Consider the following 22,285-nt stretch of genomic DNA (forward strand, 5'->3'; position numbering starts at 1 on the left):
TGTTCTAGGGTACTGATGACCTCAGATGTTAACTCCCATAGTGCTCAGAGCCATTTGAACCATTTGAGGCATCGAGAGACCGTCGAACGAACTGGTAGAGGAGGAGGAGGAGGAGGAGGAGGAGGAGGGAGAGAGAGAGAGAGAGAGAGAGAGAGAGAGAGAGAGAGAGAGAGAGAGACGGGGGGGGGGGGGGAATTGTAGGCTTCTCGTGTACAGAAAGAAGGTTCAAATGGATGTAAGTTGCAGCAATTATGAAAAGATTAGGAGGCTGGCAGGGGACAGACTTATGTTGAGAGCTCAATCAAACCTGTCTTCAGTCTGGACTCACCAGAAACAAAGCGGAAGCTTAACAGTCGTACCGCCGATAAATGAAACAGGGAAGGGTGTAACCGACCGCTACACGAAGCATGCCTAGCAACATACCGTATATAAAAATGTGTCCATGAACACAGTTTAATGCGACATGCCAGCAGTCACGCGGGTTCTCCGCTAATGGAATGCAGCGCTGAATGAAATGGATTAATAAACGTTTGGTGATTTAATTATATACCTGAAAAAAATTACAAGTAAGAGGTCCCTTTACATCTTTCACATTAGCTCGTAAGATGATGCTCGGTTCTCTTAGACCTCGAGAGAGTAAATTTTGTCTCGTAACGTAAGCACAGTAAATGGGGATAGTGTATCATATAAATGTATCACCTTTGCCTTGCCTCACTGAGCATTTTTTTTATGCGACTCTTGCTTTCGGTGGTGTGAGCAGAAAGACGGTGGAGAGGCACGGAATCGCACGAGTCAAGCCGGAGCGCAGCTGAGACAAGCAAGCGAGCGGCCGTGTACAGGCAGGGAGGGCGGGCTGTAGCGGCGGACCCCGGCACGCCAATCGATAAGCCCCAAAGCCTCGCACTGGCCGGCAAACCACGCCGCCAGGTTGTGTCACTAGCATCCTCGCCCGCCGGGAAACGTCGAGACACAGGGGAGGCGCCGCCACTTCTACTTCCACAATACTCACAGCAAAAACATACTAATAGACTTCCGAAATACCGTTTTCACAACCGACGCCGAAATACGTCTCTGCTAACATTGTGTGTGGACGCGCGCTAACCAGCAGAGCACAGTTACTGCATTTTTAAAATTTTTGCATGCAACCTCGCCAAACCTCTCAACAACACTCATTGTACGCTACTAACAACACTGCACCAGTGAGACTACAGCTCGGTCCGTCTTGTTTTCCAGGTCCGTTAGGTAGCTGAGACCGACACAAGTCACTCGCCTTTAACGTACCTCTGATGCTCATGACGTTATAGACACCCAGTGATTTCAACGGAATCACGAGGGAAATCACAGGCGGTATTACTGAAGAAAGTTTCTCGATATTATTTGAAAATACTGTATTGCGGGGAAACATCGATGGCCACCACTTCTTCAAAATACTGAGTAACCTCATTCGGCCTTAAGCTAATTAAAACGCGCCGGTAATCGAACACCAAGTGTTTTAGTCTCCCCGCCGCCCCACTGTCACCCCCTCCCCCCCTGTGTGTGCGAGAGAGAGAGAGAGAGAGAGAGAGAGAGAGAGAGAGAGAGATGGGGGGGGGGGCGAGCACGCGCGCGCGTTTCTCCGCGTACACAAATCGTTGGAGATGGCTCACCTGTTCTTGACGCCGGCTAGGGAAACAACACGCAGCCTAAACTCAACAACGAGCACATGTGGGCGCAAACCGTAAAGAGGTTAAGGAATACTTTGATCTGCTTCCGATTATGTTTTCGCGTATTACATGACTTGCATAGCAGATGACGTGCGAGATTGATTCAGAGCTTGTTTGCATGTTTATTAGAATGACGTTCATCAGTCAATCAGGGCGCTTCGGAGTTTGATAAGAAATACAATGCTCTCACAAACGTCAATGAACGATCTGCAGCACACCGTAACTTCGTTAACTCTGCAGTGCAGGCTCTGTGTAGTGGCCTTAAAGAAATAAATAAAAGAAGACAGAGAAAAAGAGGAAGAAAAAGTAGCTACCTAATCCTTGCGATGTCAAAGTATTGCGTCGAGCGTCACGGAAAAAAGAACGTCCCTGGCTAAAACATTGTATACTCTGCAGCTTTTGTTTGCAGATTTTCAGGTTTGATCTCACACTGGCATTAACTACAGAAAACGTGCTCTTCAATATCATTTCACCCACAACACCAAGCACAATCTGCATTTTAAATGTCTGTAATGGAAACTGATTCCGTCGTTAGGACTTGTAAACAAGAAAATATACGAAGGCTATTTTTGTTCGACGTCGTCAGAATACAATCATAATCGTCCATAGCTTGAGTTTCGAAGCGTGTTGCGTTGCCGTATGTCCTTCGGAGCAACTTATTAAATCAATCTCTATCTCCTCTGGATTACGTACTTGCACCATACATTTGCAGCGCTTGTTTATAATCCCCTGCTATCTTGAGTTCTTTCCATGACCCAAACAAATTATCCATAGCCCTTCCGTTAGTGTTACTTGCGTAACATCCGCTTCTCGTCCACTGACCTTCAGAATCTGCGACTCATTGCTTATATTGCACATCATGTTAAGCACCGAACAGTATTCGTGTGGATGTATCGAGTGCACATGAAGCGAATGCCAGTTTATACTGACAGGGAAATATCCACATAACTATCTAATGGAGCACACATCGTAATTAGACGAGACGAGGATTTGTAGCTTTTTGTACTAACATGAACGACCGTGCACAGGCATAATCCTGCAGTACTGAACATACTGCGAACTATCAATAAGCTTGATTTGTGTTTTGTTTTTTAGAGATCATTCGTGTTTTCTTGTGGAATAGCTTTACAGACTACTGCTTTATTGTGTGATTACTAACCACTATTTGGATTACATCACACTTCTGTCAGCGGTGAAAAATTGCAGGATTGGCATAATGCGGCTCTGTGTTATACGAAGAAGCATTGTCAGCCATGTGCGGGGGGTCGCCTGAAAGAGAGAGCGACACACGCTGCGTTTCTAAAATGAAACTTCTGGTCCCCTCACATTTACCTCTGTCTCTGACGACTACGAGGACAGTAAGAAATAAAATGCGCTTGTAGCCTGATTGTCAGATGATACATCAAGAGGAACACCTTAGAAAATGTGGACCGGCAGGAAGAAAGTGACCATGCTAAAAGACAAGGGGTCTGTGAAAATTGCTGTTGATTACTAAAACGTAAAATCCTATCTGGAACTAAGTTATTTATAACCCATGACATATACAAACATTTCATACTTTGTTTCCGGTAACAGCGAACGACAATAAACTTTTCAGTAACTACAGAATGTCGTAGCATCTTCCATTAAAGGCACGATGTGACGAAGACTTGCTTCGCAAGCAAACCCACTCTTCAGTTGGAGAAGCTATGTCTGCTGACTTATAAGATCTGATACTTTATTTACAGAGCCCGTCATGTCGTCGACGTTGTGCGACAGATCCTGCACTTCCTTATTAGGCTTCTCGCACCGGAGTAAACTCTGTCAACCCGTCAACAAACTATTTCGAAAGCCTGCCTGGATCTCAAACCACAGAACGCGTGGCTGAAATATGCAGTATATGTAGGCCTAATCCATCACTAAATACACTGACTGAATGTTTGTGTCTATTTCCAGTTTCTGGAAAGTTATTAGAGGCTACATATACGTAAATATTCCGGAAGCTTCTATTCATAGCATTGTATTATCTACTGTACTCTCTGCCTTTCGCATGCAGAGTGAGGGCGAAATGCCTCTGAATCCCAATCGTGATCCATTCGGAGGGACAGACTGTTCGATCAGTATAATTTTTGTACAGTCTTCCTCAAAGTATAAGCAACAGAGTTATGGGGAAACAAGGTCGCCTTTATCCCAAATACTGCTGTGTAAATTCCCTGATCACAAAGGTTACACTTCCGTAAAAGCTGTACTGACCTGGTACGTTCCTGCAAGCACATGTCTAAATTCGTTCGCAATACGCTAGAAATGATCCCAGTATATGCGTCCCCTTGTGCATCTCCCTTTTTCAGACAATTCGACAAATATGAGACTTCTATTCAGCTTCCGCAAACTGGTTTTTAAGTTTCGTTCTATTCAGGTTACTTTGCGGTATTATCCCTGGATATTTAAATGTTGTGACTGGCTCAAGGCGTTTGCTTCACGTCTTGTATTCCAATACAAATGGGTATTTTTCTCCTGTTTATGGAAAGAAAACGAAGTCGTTTGCGGTGTTTTTCTCCTGGGAGCAAAGAAGCAGGTTCCCAACATCGTATCAAATTACAGCTTCATGCGCCCTGAGGCTGATGCTTTACATGTATCCCGCGAAATTTGTAACCATTTTCGCGCACTGGTTGGGGTCTCCATGAACTGACTGTAGTTCTATCTGTATGTACACATTCCCCAAGTTAAAATGCAGTGCATAGCAGAGGGCACACTGTACCAATAATCCATTTCCTTTCCTGTTCTACTCGCGTGCTGAGGTAGGGAAAAAAGACTGACTGCCTATACGTCTATCTGAACCAACAGGCTTTCGCGAGACATACGTCATCTTTCTACGACCCCACTTAATTTCCCCGAGCACTTTCGTATTACTATGCTAGCAGCATGTCCCTGATTTCTTTCGGCATCTGTCGCCTTGCCTGATTCATAAGGACTCCAAATGCTAGGACAGTACTCTAGAAACGGGCGCACTACGTTTATTTGCAGATGCACCGCACGTCCTCAGAACCCTTCAAGTAAATTTTAATGATCCTTTCGCTTTCTGTACTAAGTGATTTTACGTCATCGCCCCATTTCATATCGCTTCTTATACTACCTTCTTCTAAATACTTACGTGGCGTGCTCAAGATATTAACCACTATTCTCGTTATCAGATACTAAAGAGTTCTTGCTCTTTGTTGCAAACATTATCTTACAGTCATCCACATTTGAGGAGGACTCTCATTTATTACAGCAAGTGGAAATTTTGTGCAAATTCTTCTGCAGTTCCTTACGACCGTCCAACGAGGATTCCTTCTGGTAAACTACTATATCCAACAGCTCGGCCGAATATTTAGGAAGCCTCATTGTTGGCACACGAACAGTGGTAGAAGTAAATCTGACATCCTCAACTTCGTACGTGCGTACGCAGCTGCGGTGAATCAGTGACCCCCTCGGCGCTGTTCCCATGCCTAGCCTTGCCTTCCGCGCCGTATGAATACACGGCGCGGCGTGTCGGCGACCAGTGGGAACATTGCAGCGAGCCTTTGTGTAGAGGCGCAACTATACTCTTCCAACTGGAACAGGTACTGCCGCTTGCTGCGGTAAACACACGATTCCCCCCCCCCCTCCCCCCCCCCCTCCGTGGTGCTTGCTACCTATTACCTATCATTTCACTACAGAGGGAAGAACGGGGTGATGTACTACATTTAGATGTGACACAACTTAAGGCAGACGAAAATCGAATTTCGGAAACCCTTTTTTCGCTGTTAAATGTACACGTTAATGTGCGAATCGATTTTGCTAACGTGGTCAAAATTGGTTTTCCCAGCAACGGAAGTTTTACAGCAACTCTGACTGTAAATAAACCTTTCCGTTTTTGTCGTCACGGTGAAGCGAGGTAAACAGTAACTTTTCATTTCATAATTATAAAAGAAGCGTAAGATTTCCTAATGGACGATACTACAATCAAAGGAGCAAAAAGTGTGTTCAAGAAGTGACGTTTAAAACCTTACCCGTCATTTAACGAAAGCCAAGCTTTTACATTAAGCCCATCTTAACAATTTTTACCCCAGCATTATAGAATATGAGGAGGAGGAGATTAGTGTTTAACGTCCCATCGACAACTAGGTGATTAGAGACTGAACACGTGCTCAGATTAGGGAAGGATGGGGAAGGAAATCGGCCGTTCCCTTTCACAGGACCCATCCCGTCACTTGTCTGAAGATATTTAGGAAAATCACGGAAAATCTACATCAGGATGGCCGAACGCGGGTTTGAAACCTCGTCCTCCCTAATGCGAGTCGTGTGCTAACCAAGGCGCCGCCTTACTCGGTAAACTGAAAACTTCCCAATGCGTGAAGAGAGATTATTATTCCCCTGGGAATAAAATTAGCTGAAGTTTGATCACCAGCCACTGACTCTGCTCGAGCGCTTTTGCCATTAAAAGCGAGAGAGGGTATACCAATTCAAAATTCGTCCGGCTAACGAGGATATAGGTTTGTTGCTAGGCAGATCGATTTTGTTAATTCAGCAAATATATCAGTATTTACGGATGTAGTAACCTGATAACACTATTACGACTCAAACATGGAAGAAAAATCGATTACAGAAGCCAAACCCCCATTTCAGGATCGGTGACTGGCTGTTTAAATGAGCAACAACAAGCCCTATTAGGAGATCGAATTATGGAAAGCCGGTTTTGGGTGCCCATTTAAAGGTAGTAATACCGTCATTTAAAAAGTTTTAGGAGGACATGTTTGCAGTAATTATCGTACTACCAATACGTGGCCAGCGACATTTATCTCCCCAAAGAGGTGTATCTCTACAATCTCCACCCTCTTCTCGCCCACATAAAATTGCGTATTAATGTAGATACCATATAACAGCGGTTGGACAACGGGAGAAAAACCCGGTTACGGTTGTGCTCGTCTCGCAATTCTGAATAACATACGTCACCCGTAAATGTTAAAATGATGGCCACTATAATGATTGTGGGAGAAAGTTAAGTCGGGAACTGACACGTTTATGGATGGGCTTAAGTTACATGTAATGAAAGCAGAGAAAGTAAAATAATTGGAGAAATAATAAACTGCAACAGTTAATTCACACAGCGTACAAAAAATTTCACACAAAAGGGATTTACACAGAGTGTGACTATTTCGAATTAAACAGAAGACCTTGAGATTTTCGTTTAGTGTTGTTACTCTTCCACGAACCATTGTCTCCAACAGATAATATCACATCAGCTGCATGCTATACAGTTAACTTTGTCAATGGATCCTCCTCAACCTTAGGAACAACAACGATAAAATTTCAAACAAGCATACGGGAAAAACAAATCACTATCAGATACTATAGTGATTCACACGATACAAAATTTTTTAACCATCCAACATGAGATTAGGAGAAACACGTGACTGACACAGCATAAAACGCTGTAAAAGAGGTTACACGTGCGCATGGCTGTGATGGCATGATCAGAAAAAGAACGGAAGTCAGTCACAAAAAAAAATTTAGATGTCAAGATAAGATGTTAAATTGTACAGCATGGGACTGAAGGAAATTATGATAGAAACTCCTACGAAACACCAACGGCCTCTCAACTTTATATCCAAGGTGACTATTGTCTTTACCCTACCAAACTGCATCTGTAGTACACTACGGCATTTCTTTCTTTACAAACATAGAAGTAAGTACGCTTTTCTGCTACATACTAAGATAATGGTTACTGTACATTCAAAAGTTACGATTTCTTATCATCAGGGGGCACTGTTTACGAAAGGCCAGCAAATAACCTGGTCTCTCTCTCTCTCTCTCTCTCTCTCTCTCTCTCTCTCTCTCTCTCTCTCTCTCACACACACACACACACACACACACACACACACACACACACATTCTCCAAGCCAGAGTCAGGATATTTGGCGCTGATAGTAAAATCACTCTGAATATCACAAAGCAAAAATAGTATGCTGTAACAAAAGAGATTATTTATCAACAAAACAGGAGTGTTGTCCCGTTTATTAATCTGAACGGTGGACTAATACATTTGCAAAGTACCTTTTCATGACAAACACATCTAAGGGCACGGTCGACTTCCTTCCACATCCTTCCCGAATCCGATCGGACCGATGTGCTCGCTGTTTGGTCCCCTCCCCCCAAATCAACCAACCAACCAACCAACCCATACACACAAACAAACATGTTCCGAGAAAGAGCAGCAGGACTGACTTCTTCTCGCACACGGCAGGAACCATCCCGTAGTTTAGCCAAAGGTCATTCAGTGATTGAATTCATTGTCAGCAGAAGCTACTGCGCTAACAAATCTTTTTACATATGAAAAAAGTGGAAAACTATAAGAATTAACTCCTCTCAAAATACGCTGTGGTAACAGCATCCTCCACGTATTCATAGCTGGATCCACAAATAACAAAAATAAATGCCAGCCAGACGCCTTCTCAGATCAGAGCGAAACTCCAATCACCCCCGACGTAATTCAAAGACAAGTACTTTCAAGTCATCACAAGAGTTACAGGACACCTAGCGTGTAACCAGAGCCAAAAAGTACACACGCCGGAATTACCAAGTTTCCCCTGTGATTACGTCTAAAGCACATAAAAAATTATGTTCCTCGAGTTTCAAAAAAATGATTGCATATGTTTCCGGTACTGGTGAACGCCGTAAGAATACCGAGGGTTGCATAAAAATTGCTACTTTTTTACAATCATTTCCAATCGCGGTGCAGTGGAAGAGAAGGACCATTGCATGGTTATGACTGTGCTGACAGACCTGGAATGTGAATGTATTCTACGGAGAGAGATCGAATGTGGTAGCCGAGGCCACCTCCTTAGCAGCAACCACGACACACTGACTTCTAACTAGCTACGAGGGTGAGTCAAATGAAAACCTTAAATTTGTAATAACAAATCTAAATTTCGCGCCGTTATCATGTAAGTTCGTAAGCGTGCTACAAACAGCGTGCAGACTGTCCTGTAGGTGGCAGCATAGTGCAGATGCACACATACCGTCGCAATATCAGTATAAACATGGCCGCCCCACTTGCGACTTGCACCAGGGAAGAACAGCGTTCTGTTATTCGGTTTTTGCGTAGTGGAGGTGTGAAACCTACTGAAATTCATCGACGAATGACGGTTCACTACGGTGATTCATGTTTGTCACAGCAGCAAATGTACGAATGGAGTAGGAAGTTCGCAAATAGTGTACCTTCGGTGGAAGATGCTCCTCGTCTAGGTCAGGCACAACGAGTTGTGACTCCAAAAGACAATGCAACAGTTGAAGCCATAGTGAAAGAAAACCGCCGAGTGACACTCAAAGACATTGCAGCATATTTACAGATTAGTCATGGGTCAGCACACCACATTGTGCATGATGGGCTCCAGTTTCACAAAGTGTCTGCAAGATGAGTACCACGGTAGATGACTCCTAAAATAAGAGAACGACGTGTTGATGCTTGTGAAGAACTACTTCGACGCTTTGAACGAGAAGGTCATGGCTTCCTTGCAAGAATCGTTACTGGGGACGAAACCTGGGTTCACTTCCACCAACCGGAAACAAAGAGAGTGAGCAAGGAATGGCGCCATTCCTCATCGCCAAAAACAAAGAAGTTTCGAACAGAACCACCAGTAGGGAAGGTTATGCTGACACTCTTTTGGGACGAAAAAGGAGTCATTTTGGAGCATTACGTACCTAGAGGGACTACTGTCACCAGTGCATCATACACAGATCTCCTAATAAATCACCTGCCACCTGCAATCAAATCAGAGCGACGTAGATTGCTGTCAGCAGGTGTCGTTTTGCAACATGACAATGCAAGGCCCTACAATGCCCGTGCAACAATCACAGACCTGCATTTTGAGAGTGTTCCTCATCCACCATACTCACCAGACCTTGCCCCCAAGTGATTTGCATATGTTTGGACCACTCAAAGACGCAGACTACCAAATAATTGTTTTCTAAACGATTGAGAATATATGCACTTTGTAAGCGCTGGAGTACTTGCATTGAGCTTTGTACCACTTCAGTACAATAATAAATATTTTAAAAAATATTTAATGTTTTCATTTGACTCACCCTCGTACTTCATCAGTAAAACAAGAATTTTGTCTCCGGCGAGGTTTTATTTGTCAGGGTACAGCCACCCGACGTTACTATTACAACAACGCACGAGTGTGTAGTCCCCACCCTGTTTACTGCTTAAGAGGTGTAGCTTCGTGAAGAACGAAAAAAACTTGAGTTTTACGCTCCTGGTTCCACTATCTCTGCACTCGATTTAAAAAATAATTTTCCAATTCCGTAGAATGCTGGACGTGATGCAAACTGAGGTGTTTTCTACTGGACGCAGGCAATGTGCACGGCATTGCAACAGGGCAAGGTCCCCGACCCCTCTGTACAACAGGAGGGAACGCATCGCACAAGAGAGCAAGCGGACCGGCAACAAAAGCCCACGTGAAACGCGCGCCGCACGCGTACACACACACACACACACACACACACACACACACACACACAAAAGCAGCTGGCACGGCGCTGGAAGAGTCCCGAAACGCTGTCTCCCAAGTAGGTCAGACAGCCCGCTGCACAGCTGGCATAGTTGCCATCATACGGTCGCTGCTACTCCACTTCTTACGTGAATTATTGCCAAGTTATTAAAGGTTCTCACGCAGTTTCACATGCTCCTAGCTTCAACAGACAAAACCAACAAATGACTGCTGAAACAATGGGGTCCATGACCAACCCCTCCCACATTCTTCACTAAGCATATTTTGCTAAGAACGTGTTTACGTTTATGCATTTCGATGATTCTTAGATAATTTTACATAGGGCACTTTTTACTTGTTCCCATGAGGGTCAGCCCTCATGGTACTGAGGACAGACGGGCTGCAGAGAACATTCCCGCAAAGTAAATGCGCAGACTCACAGGCTTCTACTGCTAATCAGACTGTTCTTGGGTCAACACATATATATATACTGACTTCCTAAACGTATGCGGAAAGGACTGAAAGAAACAACATTCTTCTCATTTACATGACCGTCCATTACGTTTGCGAACACAGGCCTGCAGAGTATGAATAACTTTACGTTAAATACTGACAGTCTTGAGTGCGCATTTTCATTTTACATCGTGCAAATTATTATGCTTCCAAGTTATGCTACAGTAATGTACTTAGCTTCAATGTAAACATATAATCATTATTAAAACTTGTATCATCATCATTACTATTATTACTATGTTTTTAAATCCTAGCAACTGTAGTAGTTAAAAGCTGGAATTATAGCAAATTGTATTTGACAGAGGGAAGAGAAAGTAAGGAACTGTGATCTCCGCCCCCAGAACCCAGTCTTGGAGCGGTCCCTGACAACCATTTTTTCTACCAGACAACATGAACAGAGGATATAAATACTGTCTCACAAGACACGTATGTGTTTTCAGAGCCCCATAACTGTGTTGGAATTTAATAATAAATTAGTGTAGGCAAGATGATACAGATGAGAAACATTAAACGATATACAAACTGATTCTACGATGCCGTGAACAGAATGCTATCAAGCCAAATGTCAAATGTTGAACAGCAGTTACGGGGTAATTCGGGCAACTCTGCCCCCACTCAGTCCCCAAACACATACGACCAAACAAAAACTTTTTGGATGGCATCAACTTCTGCAATTCTGATGAAAATCACCAATACGTAGTATCAAAATCGTGCACAAAATGGAAACAACTCTGTAGAACGCCCCGAAGCGCCCTTTACCAGGATATTTTCCTTGCTTCTGGTAGTCGTAGCACACAAACCGCTGTTGAGTTATATGCCATTAACATTTCCACCAACGGCGATACTGGCGGGTGTGAGATGAACCATTAGTCAATTAAGAACGCAAAGTCACCGACACGTTGACATTCTTATGATCAATTATCTTTCCGGTGTCCGTCCGATATTTTTGGAATGAGAAAAAATATATCTAACAGCTCTTGGCTGTGTAGATTACGCTTCCCTGCGATAACAACTGGAGCTATTTATGAGGACATTAAGCCGACCGGTACTTACGATGGCACGGACGGCGGTGGAGATGGCGCCGTAATATCTGCAACAGAAAGAAGACTGTAAGCACTGATGCACAGTAGCACAAAGAACATGCAAGAGCTGTTACTTACACGCATAACCAATATTTTCTTTTTTAGAAAGCCTCGGGTGAAGTGTGAGAATCAGCGTGTCATTGTCCTACACACAAACGAAACAGAAAGTCCCACACTTGCTTACAAACATTAATAAGCACGCTCGCTCGTTCTCTCTCTCTCTCTCTCTCTCTCTCTCTCTCTCTCTCTCACACACACACACACACACACACACACACAAACGTGGAATTATCTTCATTCATTGCATACATTGTCTTCATACAAAACTAACCATTTACTGAAGTGGATTCACGGAATCAAGCAAGGTTTTATAGCTTTGATATGGAATTTGCAGACAGCGAGACGAATGGGGTGGGGGGAGGTACGTTTAGTGACTAAATACGATAGTGATTCGATCAGGCGTTCACAAGGGACCGAAATACGTATCACTGCAACTTTGAAAAAAACTGCACTACATTTAGAAACAAGTTTGGTTTTTAGTCGAAGGAGCTAAGTACAGGAAACAGAAACACGGTTGAGAGTCGCAACAACTTGTCGACTCCATAGGCAATATTTGTGAGTAAGATGTAAGGTCTGGAAATGAATAAAATTGCGGACGTGTACGAAATGTTGTCTCCGCATCCGCTTGATGTTACTTAGGTAATAAACATTTTGTATTTTAGCAAATACGTTTTTCTTTGTAGATCTACCTTGTTTTTAAGCTTTTTAAGCATTGAAAGGGCATTAAACGAAGAACTAAGATAGCATCCAGCTCCCTATGATTTTTCTAAGTTAATTTTAAATATTCACGTACACACTTATCAGCATCTTTTGACGTTGCGTAAAAACAGTTTTCTTAAACTAGTATGTGTACAAAACGGATGCTCTTCTTATTAATAAGTAACAAAAAAAAAAAATCAGTATTCACGATAGATTCCAATGGTCACACACCTCTGATCTGCGCATTGCTGAAACTACCAGCTGCTGCTCTGCAAATTTTATTGAGCAGTGTTCGTCGCTGACCTAGTAATAGAGGAAATGAAGGCAGGCGGGTTAGCTAATAGCAACAGCAAGCACCCCCTGCACTGCTGCTGAGAGGGGAGGGGAGGGAGGGAGGGAGGGAGGAAAAGGGAGAGCGGGAGGAGAGGAGGAGAGAGAGAGAGAGAGAGAGAGAGAGAGAGAGAGAGAGAGCTAACAGTAATGTGGGCACAAGCGTGCGAAGCAAGATAACGAGAGTTAATTCCACCTCTTGTCACTAGGCCTGCGGGGCACCGTTTTAACTAGCAAACATATGCTGGTAATCGTGCTGGAAACTGGCATTGTTGGACGTAATTACCTCGCACCTATGAACATCGGGGATTTGAAGCATTTCGCCTGACCGGGCGTATTCTAACAATAAAATACAGGTGTAAATAAAACTGGTCAGGTGCGAGTAGGATTCACACATTGAGGATTAGGTGCAAACTTAATTGTGTGTGTAGACAGTTCATCCCTTCTGGGAAAGGAGAGTACTGACGATTTTTGCCTATTATCGACATTGACACTGACGAGATGTCGAAACCAGTAATTCCTTGACTTTCGAGAACAATGACGTTAACAATTTTCTGATTTTTTTCTCCTTTACTTGTGCGGTGGAAACTTGAGTCCTGCCAAATTTGATGATTTTTGGTCAACGGGAAGTCCACAACGAGTTCTGATGCGTGAATTTTCGAGAATCGAAATAGTATCATAAACGGCAATATCTTTTGACTGCACGCGTAAAATTTTAACATCGGCAAGGGAGCATAAGAGTTTAATATGTGACATAAATCTGAACTTGAAACGCCGATCTCTTCCAGAGAAAAGGGCTCTGAACAATTGGACAAACACAGGGAAGGACAACAAAGTGATCCTGTAAGGGTTGTTTTTATACACTTAGGAACAAAACCCTAAAAACGTAATTTATGACGGCAGAACTTTGTGACTAACAAGGGGAGGCCGCCAATCGTGAAATTCAGATTCGATTCATACTGCGCATAATAACAGCTCATGGCCAGAGGTGTAATGTGGCAAAGCACCAAGATGCACTTCTCAGCCGTTGTCGAGAAAATCGACAGGTAAAAGAAACCGCTGCTGTGAAATACACTCTACGATTAATAATTTTCTACAGCGTCGTGGTGCAGCGGTAAGCGCTCGGGTTCGTAAACCGAAGGTCGCCGGATCGAATCTCGCACCACGCCAGTTTTTTTTTTATTCAAATGTACACATATATATAATTCCCGGCAATCAGTTGCAACAATTATGCATATAATAAGTTGCTGAAAGTCTTTTGTCGTGGAAAAACTGTTGACTTCGAACATCATTATGTTTTCCGCAAACAAAGTTGTATTTAACGAATGTTATTAATTGTCTTCATAATGTTTACCACGTATAGTTAACGGAAGACGTAGAAACGATGTTCCGAAACGAATACGTATAGAGTAAGTCAAACGTTCGAATTAGAATAGAGACCCCACGAACACAAATTTGCTGTGGCAGGTATGAAATATAAACTCCGTTACTCGCTCTTTACACTTGAAGGACATATGAATGGGCCGAAACGAGCCGCCGCATAACAGCGTAGTTGCCTGCTAACTTCGAAAGAAGGTAGATGCGGTCCCTAGCGCAACTTGTAACATCGAAAATCGGTGCGTACGTGAGAACTTTGGTACACCCTGTTAAACAAACGGAAAAATGGAGGCGGTACAATTGGAGAGCGATCCGGGCCCTTCGCATGAAAGTGATTTGATCGAAGAAGATTCTATACACAGCGAAGTGGCGAAACAACAATTGAAAGATGCGTTGGTGTATATTGAAGGCCTCCTTCGTAACAGTAATCGCATCGCAGCAGAGCCGTCATCATCAATCAACGAATAAGCCATGGTAATTGGGGAAGAAATGTTCCAGAATACGCTGCAAATGCTCGCCGAAAAAACCCTCGTTCATGATGAGGAACTGATAGACATTAGTGAAATCGACGATAATAATGCCTACGAAGACGTTGAAACTAATCCCATTGCCAACGAATCATAAGACGAATATGAGCCGGTCGAAAAAAAAAGTACGACTATATTTCTCTGGATTACAAAATTAGATATGTCAATCTGGCCAAAGAACATCCAGGCTGGAGACTCAAAACTCTACAAAAAAAAAAAAGAAGGGGGGTACTCTCGTTTGACAAATATGGGCTATTTATCCAGGTGGGAAGAGCAAATCAAACGTGGCGGTAGCACATTTGATAAATATTGTACCATAGATTCATGGATGCATGATCGCTTCGTAGAAGCTCGGCAAAACTTGCAGCAAGTTAATATCAGTAACCTGTAGCAGTGGGCCTTGGGCGCTGCAAGTCAGTTCCCAGATTTCAACTTCAAAGCTTCAAAAACATGGATCACCGAATTTAAAAAGAAGCACGGGATTCGGCAACGGAAAATCACAAAATTTGTTTCCCGGAAAGAGACGGCTACTCAAGACGAAACTTTGGCCGCAGCGGACACATTTCGGATCCAGACGCGAACGTTGATAACTAACTTCAACAAAGATTTCATAATTAATACTAATCAAACAGGTACGTAAAGAGCTGTTCACAAATGTCATATGACATGATGATAGAATATGATAATCTAATGTATGATAGACAACACAGATTTCTTATATAAACGATATTTTTATATTTTGTTTGTCAGGGTGCCAGAACTCTCGCCGAAAAAGGCTGTCCTGGAATGTCAATCAGGTATGTTTCCCAACAGATTATTTAAAAAAAAATTGTTCTTGTAAAAACGCATCGTTTATAAGATGTGCTCGATGTCGTGCTGTTTTCTGCTTTCCATGTTTCTATGATTACTATCACTCTGGTGCGTGCGATACTCCAGCTACTTCTGGCCACTAATTGTTCATGATGTGCGAGTGTATACCGAACTTTTCAATAAATTGTATCCACTTGAATATTATTTGTGATATTGTGTTTTATTTCAAGTATTATTTTTCCACAACAAACGACTTTCAACAACTTATTATATGCATAATTGTTGCAACTGATATATATATATATATGTGTGTGTGTGTGTGTGTGTGTGTGTGTGTGTGTGTGTGTGTGTGTGTGTGTGTGTGTGTGTGTGTGTACATTTGAATTACAACAAACAAATAATAAAAAATTGCATGGCGCGAGATTTGATCCGGCGACTTTCGGCTTACGAACCCGAGCGCTTACCGCTGCGCCACGACGCTTTAGAAAATTATTAATCGTAGAGAGTATTTCACCGCAACGGTTTCTTTTAACTGTCGATTTTCTCGACAACGGCTGAGACGTGCACCTCTGGCCATGAGCTTTTATTATGCGCAGTATGAATCGAGTCTGAATTTCACTATTGGCAGCCTCCCCTTTTAAGTCCCCGGCTCCGTCTCTACACGAAGGGTACTTCGTCGTATTGTATTTCACAGTATTACTACCTGATAATCCTTTCGTAACAACGTTATCTTAAGCTAAATAAGTGTAATTTCCCTAGATTACATTTTAGTATCAGAAATTTCTTTACCGAAATATTATGACAAGTTACGAACATGCCAACGTTTTTACGGAATACGTTCCAAAATATTTCGCTGGCGCCAATATTCACTAAATGGCCAATCATGCAATCGTGTCCTTGTATACATAAAATCTTGTGCTTTTCGTTGCGTAAACCAAGCCACTAACGCAATCTCTCGAATGTTAATGAAGACTTTAAATAATGCTTTGAGTTTTCAGTTTTCGTTCCAGAAATTAAGATTACTTCAGTTTGTAGAACCTCATAATTTTATGGAGAAAAACAATGGATTTGACAGTATCAGGTGCAAGTGGAGTCTACTACCTAAACGTGTCGGCAATGTTTTCATTCTGCGCATGAAGAAGACCAACCGCGAATCTAGCTAAAAGAAAAGCGCGCCATGTTAGTATCATGAAGCTTCTCTCCTTTTGTTGTCAATAGGAGATTATGAACCTCTGGAAGCACCTCTAATTAAAGTGTTGCCAGCTCTGTTTTACGAGTGACGATACAGACAAACATTAGGGGTAAACCAGTGGCCGCACACTTGCACAGCAAGGTGAAATGAACTCGGGAGTCCACTCGGTAAATAATTACGTGGGGCTCAAATCGAAGGGTGCAAGTTTTTCAATTGGACACCACTTCAGCGATTGGCCTGTGTCCTCATCTACAGAGTCTATCCAACCGGGTAAATCGGATAGCGTGTCGTTCCTGGTGACTCCTCACATGGTCGAGAGGTGAGACGGTTGGAGGAAAGAGGGACTGAAAATTTCAGTGGTCCTGGCGGATTCATCATGCGATCTCTCTGGCTCCATTTACGCGCTGTATCACTTTACCACCACGCCCGACTGGCCTCGATAAAACATCCTTATCCACTTACGACTTCTGCAGGGTCGCAAAAAAAGTTATCTCCACTTAAGTAACCCAAGAAGTAAATGACATCTTCCTAGTTGTTTTCACGGTTAACAAGTCTGGAGATTTAATTCGAGTATGTTGGATTGCGTTTGAATTAAGTTTTCTTTATACACACATCAAAAGAAGATTTACATCACCTCGGTTCCGAGAGTCCCGGAAGGTGTACAGAAAATTGGAAGAGAGATCAACATAAACATCATTTCCACCCTTTTGATTGCTCATGAAAGCCACACACTGCATGTTGTACCACCATACAGCGGGTCCTTCAGGGGTCTTAGTCCAGATTGTTGTACACACCGGTACCTCTAATACCCAGTAGAACTACCTCTTGCATTGATGTACGCCTGTATTCGTCGTGGCATACTTTCCACAAGTTAATCAAGGCACTGTTGGTCCACATTTTCCCACTCCTCAACGGCGATTCGGCTTAGATCCCTCAGAATGGTTGGTGGGTCACGTCGTCCATAAACAGCCCTTTTCAATCTATCCCAGGAATGTTTCATTGTGTTCATGTTGGAGAACATGCTGGCCACTCTAGCGAGCGATGTTGTTATCCTGAAGGAAGTCATTCACAAGATGTGCACGATGGGGGGCGCGAATTATCGTCCATGAAGACGAATGCCTGGCTAATATACTGCCGATACGATTGCACTATCGGTCGGAAGATGGCATTCACATATCACACAGCCGTTACGGCGTCTTCCATGACCACCCCAAAACAGCAGGGAACTTCCACCTTGCTGCACTCGCTGGACAGCGTGTCTAAGGCGTTGGGCCTGACCGGGTTGCCTCCAAACACGTCTCCGACGATTCTGGTTGAAGGCATATGGACACTCATCGGTGAAGAGAACGTGATGCCTGTCCTTGGCGGTCCATTCGGCATGTTGTTGGGCCCATCTGTACCGCGCTGCATGGTGTCGTGGTTGCAAAGATGGACCTCGCCATGGACGTCAGGAGTGAAGTTGCGTATCATGCAGCCCATTCCACACAGTTTGAGTCATACCGCGACGTCCTGTGGCTGCATGAATCCATAGTGGTCATACACTGCAGTAGTAGCCCTTGGGCGGCCTGAGCGAGGTATGTCATCGATAGTTCCTGTCTCTTTGTATCTCCTCCACGTCCGAACAGCATCGCTTTGGTTCACTCCGAGGCGCCTGGGCACTTCCCTTGTTGAGAGCCCTTCCTGGCACAAAGTAACAATGCGGATGCGACCGAACCGCGGTATTGACCGTCTAGGCATGGTTGAACTACAGACATCACGAGCCGTGTACCTCCTTCCTGGTGGAATGACTGGAACTGATCGGCTGTCTGACCCCCTCCGTGTAATAGGCGCTGCTCATGTATGGTTGTTTACACCTTTGGGTGGGTTTAGTGACATCTCTGAACAGTCAGAGAGACTGTGTCTGTGATACAATATCCACAGTCAACTTTTATCTCCAGGAGTTCTGCGAACCGGGGTGATGCAAAATTTATTTTATGTGTGGAGTTGTACATATTCTGTAATTTTAGTCGTGAACGTAACTTGCGCGCGCAGGGGGAGGGAGAGAGAGAGAGAGGGGGGGGGGGGGTGTCTGTAGGCCCACTCTTTGACAGACGAGTACGAACGAGGGAGAAATCTACGACAGGGAAAAGACTATAATGTGGAAAACTCAACAAGCGACAGCGAAGAACAGTTGGGAACAGCCGCAAGTGTCCAATGTGACTTTCCCGCCTATAGTATAATCACGTGAAATAAATATACTGCCAGTGGTCCGCCTTTGCAAAGCACGATTTCTTTGTTTTTGGTCGTATGAGCAAAACACGAGGTTAAAAAGGGCTTTCCAAAAGCAGATGTTTATCAATACATTTTCACACAGCTAGTGTCGAACTACTATCTAATTTTATTCATAATGATCATAAATTGGGAAAAAGAACAAACGGTTGCGAATTAAAGGCAGTGAAACATCAATACTGCTTTGTTGCTAAGGCAGTTCGTTGTCCTGTAGTTATGTCATATTGCAATTTTAGAAATAAAAACTGGAATAGTTCCCAATATGACGAATTATAAAAGGTTACCTGTTCTAAAGGTGCCAGGGGTAAAATACAGGGAGCGAAAGGCTATTTACAACTTGTACAGAAACCAGACGGCAGTTATAAGAGTCGAGGGACATGAAAGGGAAGCAGTGGTTGGGAAAGGAGTAAGGCAGGGTTGTAGCCTCTCCCCGATGTTATTCAATCTGTATATTGAGCAAGCAGTAAAGGAAACAAAAGAAAAATTCGGATTAGGTATTAAAATCCATGGAGAAGAAATAAAAACCTTGAGGTTTGCCGATGACATTGTAATTCTGTCAGAGACAGCAAAGGACCTGGAAGAGCAGTTGAACGGAATGAACAGTGTCTTAAAAGGAGGATATAAGATGAACATCAACAAAAGCAAAACGAGGATAATGGAATGTAGTCGAATTAAGTCGGGTGATGCTGAGGGAATTAGATTAGGAAATGAGGCACTTAAAGTAGTAAAGGAGTTTTGCTATTTGGGGAGCAAAATAACTGATGATGGTCGAAGTAGAGAGGATATAAAATGTAGACTGGCAATGGCAAGGAAAGCGTTTCTGAAGAAGAGAAATTTGTTAACATCGAGTATAGATTTAAGTGTCAGGAAGTCATTTCTGAAAGTATTTGTATGGAGTGTAGCCATGTATGGAAGTGAAACATGGACGGTAAATAGTTTGGACAAGAAGAGAATAGAAGCTTTCGAAATGTGGTGCTACAGAAGAATGCTGAAGATTAGATGGGTAGATCACATAACTAATGAGGAAGTATTGAATAGGATTGGTGAGAAGAGAAGTTTGTGGCACAACTTGACCAGAAGAAGGGATCGGTTGGTAGGACATGTTCTGAGGCATCAAGGGATCACCAATTTAGTTTTGGAGGGCAGCGTGGAGGGTAAAAATCGTAGGGGGAGACCAAGAGATGAATACACTAAGCAGATTCAGAAGGATGTAGGTTGCAGTAGGTACTGGGAGATGAAGAAGCTTGCACAGGATAGAGTAGCATGGAGAGCTGCATCAAACCAGTCTCAGGACTGAAGACCACAACAACAACAACCTGTTATTATAATGTATATTCTCTGAATTAAGAAGATGTGAGATTTGGTGATTTTTGTTGGACACCCCCTCCCCCATTTTGAGCTCATGTGATTAATGGGTGTCCTATTAGGGTAGTGATGGCCTGCTGTAAAAAACGACCTTCCGAAGGAACTTTCTTCCACAAGGGAGAATAAAGAGGAAAAAAACCAATGCAAACCTGATCAAACGTGTATCTAGACGCGGACAGTCCTCTGAAGATGAACCTGTCGGTTCGAAACCTGTCACGGCGCTATCTGTATAAATAAGTAGCATTATCAATAGTAGCTGGTTGCAATTTTCTTCTGTGCAAGAATCAACCTGTATTTTGTAAACAGTTTGGTGTACAGTTAATTTTCGACAAAATAACATTACCCTTGTTTCCCTATATGCTTATCTACAGTGACAAAAAAATTGAAAATTTGGCGGTGGGGTCGGGGGAAGCGGCTGTAGACTATTCATTTAGTATACCACTGAAAAGGATGTTCCGATTTTAAAACGAAATCGGGCGCTCTCCCGAGTGGGCTGTAAAAGCGCGGTGAAGTTGCGGATAGCATAGCGGTGTCAACAAGGCGACGCAACAGTAGCAGTTGCGCGCGTCAGCCTTTGTTCCGCGCTGACCGCTGGCAGTGGACAGCCCTGGCGCGCCGCCTCCCTCCCCGCAACTTATGCAAATCGCGGGGCCGCGCCCGAGGGTAGCCCAAATGCACCACCAGGCGGCGCCAAAACAAAGGCTACACGCGTCCCCGTGTGACCGGTGGCGGTCGCCATTGCAACAGGCCACTGTGCCGCTTCCAGCTACCGTCTGCCTGTCGTGTCGCTCTACTGGTTACTTTGTTTACTTGCATGACATTCACGATTTCTTTAGGTATAAATGTGTTACTAGTCGCTTTTATATTTTTGATACTACTTTTGGCGCCTCTGCATGCTCATCATTAGATGGAAGTGCTACAGAAACATTATACCGTGAAGGTGCTGGCTAAATCGACCGTGAAGGTGCTGGCTAAATCGACGGAAATTTAGTTATCAGAACTGAAACGTTAACGAAACTGAAAGCTTGTTATGTTTTTGTTACTACATTGCACTGCATCAGTTTCCATAATAATTTATGAATGATAGGTTGAATCAGTTATACGTCTTATCGCAAGGCCGAGTCACACTAACCTACATAGAAAGTAACACATTTATTGACTTAAAAAAGCTTCCAAAATCGAGTTTTTACTACCGAGATCGCAGTTGATACATACTCTGATTACTAGTTTTGGCGAAGTTTTATTACTATCTTCAGATAATCGGATGAGAGAAATATAAAGCCACTACATTAGGGTCACTGTCAGATGGCCACTAAAAACCACAGATGCTACCGCTCGATTCCCAGACGCTCTATTGATGTGCGGTGTGAATTATCCGTAATAATACAACCCATTATATCTCTAACATCCTCACACAAGTCATCGTAACAATCACTAAAAAATACTAACTGTTGGTATATTAACACTGCAAGTACGCAGCTGCTCTTTTCTGCCTGCAATAAACACCCCAACGTCGCATAAGCAATTCCTGTATCATTAAACTAACACTGTACACATGTAACAACTCCTAATCAAAGTGCATAATCACATCTCTTGAAGCATTCCCGAAAATTTGCTTCGCTTTATCATTTGACTCCCCAGTGAATCTATATGCTGTGACTGTTTCCAGCGTTTCACCCAAGGAAAGAGAAAAATGGATATTGTCTGTCCACAATGCTGAAGCAAGTCTTTCAACGTTCCAGTTGACAACATCCTTAATTATCGCTTTTGAGACAATCGTCATAGTAACAAACACACTGGGGATGAAGACTCTGCGTCACGCTACGACGTTTTTTTTTTTCCCCAATTACTACCTCTACCCTACCCT

General features: G+C 43.3%; 1 protein-coding gene across 1 annotated transcript in view; it reads right to left on the reverse strand.

Moving 5' to 3' along the window:
- The window catches only part of LOC126094609 (AF4/FMR2 family member 1), a 173,343-nt gene that overhangs the window by 93,474 nt on the left and 57,584 nt on the right, over window positions 1-22,285 (reverse strand). Inside the window, exon 4 of the mRNA XM_049909085.1 lies at window positions 11,762-11,798. Coding sequence (XP_049765042.1) covers window positions 11,762-11,798 — 37 coding nt within the window. The remainder of the gene's footprint in view (window positions 1-11,761; window positions 11,799-22,285) is intronic.

This window comes from Schistocerca cancellata, chromosome 8, assembly GCF_023864275.1.
Source record: "Schistocerca cancellata isolate TAMUIC-IGC-003103 chromosome 8, iqSchCanc2.1, whole genome shotgun sequence".
In the NCBI taxonomy this organism is placed as follows: Eukaryota; Metazoa; Arthropoda; class Insecta; order Orthoptera; family Acrididae; genus Schistocerca; species Schistocerca cancellata.